At 42.4% G+C, this 6,000-nt stretch overlaps 1 protein-coding gene across 1 annotated transcript in view; it reads left to right on the plus strand.

Annotated features, from left to right (window-relative positions):
- LOC147121399 (homeobox protein Meis1) overlaps window positions 1-4,098 on the plus strand; it is a 345,102-nt gene extending 341,004 nt beyond the window's left edge. Inside the window, exon 12 of the mRNA XM_085981619.1 lies at window positions 3,648-4,098. Within this exon, the coding sequence (XP_085837745.1) occupies window positions 3,648-3,682 (35 nt within the window). The 3' untranslated portion in view covers window positions 3,683-4,098. The remainder of the gene's footprint in view (window positions 1-3,647) is intronic.
- Window positions 4,099-6,000: the final 1,902 nt, after the last annotated feature.

Raw genomic sequence — 6,000 nt, forward strand, 5'->3', positions numbered from 1 at the left:
GCACAGTCTTAGGCTGTTCAGTAGCTGTGGGAGGCCTCCTGCAGCAATTCTCCACCTCCAGCCTGCCATCACTCCCCTACAGAGGCCGGGGAGCCCTTCTCCTGCAGGCAAGTTCAATTCAATTTTATTTGTCATATATGCAGCAGACGTGTGTACTGCACAATGAAATATTGATTTTTACGAGTCCTCCCAACATTGGAATAAATATGGCATAACAATGATAAAATACTAATAGAAATACAGTACAGGAAACTTTCGTCTAACCAGAGGTTAAATGTCCGGAAAGCTCTATCTACCGGCAAAATTCAGGAGCCGTTTCCTATAAGTTTTTTTTACTTCTCGTTGCTTTTTTTTCCTAGTCAGGCTCGGCAAGGTCTAGCTGAAGCTGTTGCTTAGCTACAGAGACGCTTTTAAGCTGCGGCCGACTGTTTTGAAGCTGTTGCTAAGCAACAGGGTTTGTTGATTCACACGGAGCTGAAAAGCTCCATATGTTTTAACATTAGCGCTGGTTTATACGGCAGTTTTGATGGGATGGCACCAACTCGGTCCCGTCAGTGCCGGATACCAGAAAGTTTCCTGTAATAATAAATAAAACAGTAATAAATAATAATAAATTATACGTTCATGAGTCTTATGGCCTGGGGGTAGAAGCTGTTTCGAAACCTGCTGGTACGAGACCATATGCTTCGTTATCTCTTACCGGACGGGAGCAGGGCGAAGAGGTTGTGGCTGGGGTGGCTCGCATCTTTAATGATTCTCAGGGCCTTCCCCCGGCACCTCTCGTGGTAGATATCCTGGACAGCAGGTTACCAAGTTACCCCAGGGCTGGGAATACCTGGCAGGCATCTCCGAGATAGGAGGAAGTCACACCCTGCCGGATATACCACCCATGAATAGTCCAGGATTTGTATGCACGTGTATCTTCAGCACGTAGAAAAAGCAGAATTTGATCGTTTCTGTTTCCGTTTGGAGAGTGTCAGCTGATATATTTTCTAGCACAGAGAACAACATTATTTTTCTATCACTTGTAAAGGAACACCCTGACCAGCTCATACCTTCCTGAAAACACAATCAGTGGCTGATAATGAAGAAAGCTACAAACACAAATCAAACTGACTTGACGCACCCTTTAGAAAGTGCCGAAGTCGACTGAAATATTTGGTGCCATTTATTCAACTGGAGGGAATTATATTCTAACTGCCCAGCAGAGTGCCAATTCAGAGGAGTTACAAATAAAAGTAAAAGTCAGCCAGTTAACCAGCATTAATTTTGAGGCCGTGCTAAGATTCAAGAGATTACTCACTCCTGTCGAATAAACACAGCAGCTGACTGGTGACGGGAGGTCCAAGTGTTCTATCACTTGTGCGAAAGGGTGTCATAATTCACTCGCACCTGCGATATGTGTGAGTTATGGGTCTTTCACACTCGTCAAAGAACACGGGTAGGTCACTGTTGCCAGTGCGATATCTGCAATGTCTTTGACAACTTAGTTACAATCCTCTATTGATAATCTAGGGCAGAAATGAGTCCTCCTTGTGCCTGTTATCTGAGGAGAAAACAGGGGGGTGGGGCAAAAATGACCGATTTCGTGAGATGGTGCCGTGTGCCCCAAGGACATCTGAAATACACCCAACACCATAATCGGCCTTGAGTGATTTTTGAACATCCCTGGCGGTTGCCTTAACCAGGCCTTAGGTCCCTTGCATATGCTACTGAGAGGACCCGTGGGATTGATCGCCGGCAGTCAGTTAAGTGGTAAGGGAGGGGCGGGTTGCGAGGGGTGAAGGCAATTGGGTGAGGAAGAGCGGGAGGGAGGGGAGCCCGGGGCAATGGAAGCCCAAAGCTTCCTTGTGAGGCCCAGAAGAGCGCTCCTGCCCCTCCTGGCCCACGATCCCCCTCCTGACAGATTTACGCTGGCGGGTAGCCATCAGTGCTCCCCAGCTCAGTCGGATCGCCAAACTCTGATTGGATGTATTCCTGGAGGTTTCATCACATGACCTCCTGTTTCCAACCACCCCGCCCCCACACTCCCGCCATTGGTCGTCAGACACATCCATCCTTGCGATGCCTCTCCTTCTCACCGCCAATTGGAAAGCAAAAAGACTCTTCATTGCCTGATTGGATGATTCTTGACTGTCAGTCAAACGGCCTTTTTTCCTATCTACAATTTTTTATAACTAGTAAACAGAAATGATCAAAGGAAATTAAAAAAGCACACAATTTTCTTTTTAATGCCTCTATGACTTTTCTCCAGGGTTTGTTTGCAGCAGTGTCCTGGAGATTAATCTTCAATGCTTGGAGACTCCAGGCCAAGCCTGGAGGGTTGACAACCCTTACTACTCAGGCCTCAAACTAAAATAGCAGATCGGGTCCTGTGACGTCATTGGTCCCCAATCTGCATATTTAAACAGCACCTCCACCAGTCTGGGATGGGGGTCCTGCTCAGCTGCTCAAAAGATTGGGTTAATTACATAGAATTACATTACACAGAAACAGGCCATTCGGCCTAGCCAGTCCATGTCGGCATTTATGCTACATTCGAGCCTCCTCCCATCTTTCTAACTCTATCAGTATAACCCTCTATTCCCTACTCCCTCATGTGCTTATCTAGCCTCCCCTTAAATGCAGCTATACTATTCACCTCAACCACTCTCTGTGGTAGCGAGTTCCACATAGAACCATAGAAGATAGGAGCAGGAGTAGGCCATTCGGCCCCTCGAGCCTGCTCCGCCATTCAATGTGATCATGGCTGATCATCCAAATTCAGTACCCGGTCCCTGCTTTCTCCCCATACCCCTCACCACTCTCTGGGTAAAGAAATTCCTCCTGAATTACCTATTGGATTTATTGGAGACTATCTTAAATTGAAGGCCTCTAGTTTTTCGCTTGCCCACAAGTGGAAACATTCTCTCTGTGTCTACTCTACTGTCAAAACCCTTCATAATTTTAACGACCTCTATCAGGTCACCCCTCAGCCTTAGGCCCAGCCTGCCCAGCCTTTCCTGATAGGTATAACCTTGCAGTTCTGGTATCATCCTTGTAAATCTTTTTTGCACCTTCTCCAGTGCCTTTATATCCTTTTTATAATAATGTGCGGACCTGTCGGGAAGGCAGGGGGTGAATCGTTCCCTTTATTTGAATTGCCCGTCCTGCTCGGTTTCCACCAGGAGGGGATCATTAAAATCAGGGCCGAGTCACAAACTACATCAGCCTGGAATCAATACTGATTAAAACAACAGTTTCACTAAGGACACAATACATCTTCATATAATTAATAATCAATTAATACTATTCTCGCCTAGATTTCTGTAGCTGATTAATCTTTTGCCAACCGTTCAATATCCATTTGCCTATTCACTGCCCTTAACTCTTTAGCAAAAGTAATTTATAGTTAGAGTTAAAAATCAATCACACAAATAGCCGATGAATTTTGATAGTTTTAAAATAATATTTACTTGATAATATACATGAAGTACTCACATGGGGATTCATTAATCATATAAACCTAGTGTTACACAGGTTTGTAACATTGATATGATACTAGCTCAAAACTGTTGAAAGGGGATAGATAAAGAAATAAAAGCAAAGTGCCCAATGATCCATTGTTTGTTCACTAATCTCAGCTTTGGGCCCGATTTTAACTCCAGGTGGATTCCCACTCAGGCCTGAGTTAATCTGGTAATGAAATCGACATACCAATTGCAGCTACCGCCGAATCGGTGATATTGGAAGCAGATGAACCAAACAACGACATTGATCCCGACTCAATCTTGCCAGAAGAACCTGATACCCCAAAGAGGCGTTATCCAGACAGAATCAGGAAGCCTCCTCAAAGATTGAACTTATAATTGCTTAAACTTAACCAATGTATCTAGCAACCGTAATTGTGATTGTAATTAGTTATCATTTAGTTGTTAAATGAATGTTATGTACTGTTTATCTAAAAGGGGAGAAATTGTTGTGTATGTACCTTTAAGAGAATAACTGGTCTCAGACTGCAGTACTGGCAGTGACCACCCCTGTATAAAAGGCGCTAGTGAGCCTCTGTAGTTTCAGTTTCCCGATTGACTTCAATCAGTAAAGACTTGTTTTGTTCAACTCCTGCTGTCCGTGTCTCACTCATTCACGGACATAATAAAATCCATATTTTAAAATGTCATAGAATCATACAGCACAAAACGAGGCCAGTCGGCCCATTGTTCTTGAGTCACCTCTATGAAAGAGCTATCCAATTAGTCCCATTCCCTTCTGCTCTTTCCTCATAGCCCTGCAAATTCTTCCTTTTCAATATTAATTTCCTCTATGTTACATAGAATTACATAGAATTTACAGCACAGAAACAGGCCATTCGGCCCAACTGGTCTATGCCGGTGTTTATGCTCCACATGAGTCTCCTCCCACCCCTCTTCATCTCACCCTATCAGCATATCCTTCTATTCCTTTCACTCTCATGTGTTCACCTAGCTTCCCCTTACATAGCAAATATGTTCACATGACCTGATAAATCATACGTGAGACTTGATTCCTTGTGTCATGGTTGCTGTGGCATCTCGCACTCCGTTCCGTGACTATGTTCAGGAGACAGTCATAGATGACTTCAGAAACAAAATGGGCGTACACAATACTCTGACCACTCAGAAGTACCAAAATAACCAGGTTAGCTTGAATTATGGACAGAGGCACAATATTGAGTTCCATGTGGCTGTCACAAACTATTAAAGCTTTGATCTCAATTTATGGAGTCATCTGAACCCCACAATTATGTTACAGTCCTGTAATGTACTCCCCTAGCTATTATTCTATATATGCCTGCAAGTACCTTCACATAGTATAGGAACAGTACAAACATTGGTTTGAGCAGAAATGCTGGCACTTTAGTCTATATCTTCAACATATAAAATAAGCAACTCTTAACGATAACTGAAATTAAGTTTAGTTGAACAATTGAAATGCAAGTGAATGTTAGGAGCTTGTAACATTGCAGATATCTCCAAGAAAACTGCTTTTTAAACAACATCTCAACCTCGAGCTCGGACTAAACAACCACAAGCGCAACAACAGATAGGTCAATCCCAGCAAATGGAATTTATTTTTTGAACTTGTGAAGGGAAGCAAACAGCTCCTGCAAGAGATCGCTCAGTCGTGCTAACTCCAAAGCAGAGTGAATCCTTAGACAAATAAACACTGTTTCTAAATACAATCATTAAGCTGAAACCTGAGAGGGGAAGTAGTGTGGCTCTGTTCGTGGAGACTAACAACACCAAGAACATCTCACTTTGTGCTTAATGAGAAGTGGTTGAAAGTGTGAAGGTGAAAAGACATCTATTGGGATTACAGGCTGACAAGGTGAGACTGCTTCATGCTTACAATGTTATTTTCCGAGCCACTGTTGTGCAGATAGAATTCTTCCAGTTGAGACCCAAGAAACAAAATCTGACACTCAAGCTAAAGGGAAGAGGCTAATGAACGTCACTACACTTTTGCTGTCATTGAATTACTCTGTCTGTAAGAGATAGGGTTGTAAGGTTTGCAATTTATCTACATCTTTCAAGTTGTACATTTTGAATAATTATATTCATTTATGCTCTGTCTTCTTGTGTGAATTCTGCATCAATACCAGTAGGACATATTACAAACAAGTTGTCCCAATGTAATATTTAATCTAAAACTTCCCTATTTTTTATTCTCACTTTAGGTTCTTCATGTTGCTGTTATTATAATGAGAGAAATAAATTAATTTTAATTGTCGAGTTTGTTATTTAACTCGGGCTTAAATATGAAAACGAGATCACTTCTACTTTAATTATTCACCATTTACCATAATTGTGCTTCCTATTTAAACATTTCCTGTCACACGTATCTCGCCATAAGACTATTTGAGATCATTGAGCTCTGCATGACTGCTTCTCTCTGTGTATTGCTGTTGTTTTCACTACTTCAATATTGATTTTTATGGATCTTGTTTCATTCCTCAATTGAAGTGATCATTTTTTTTATCCT

This window comes from Somniosus microcephalus, chromosome 3 (genome assembly GCF_052327205.1).
Source record: "Somniosus microcephalus isolate GS21.2 chromosome 3, FLI_Smic_1.0, whole genome shotgun sequence".
NCBI classification, from domain to species: Eukaryota; Metazoa; Chordata; class Chondrichthyes; order Squaliformes; family Somniosidae; genus Somniosus; species Somniosus microcephalus.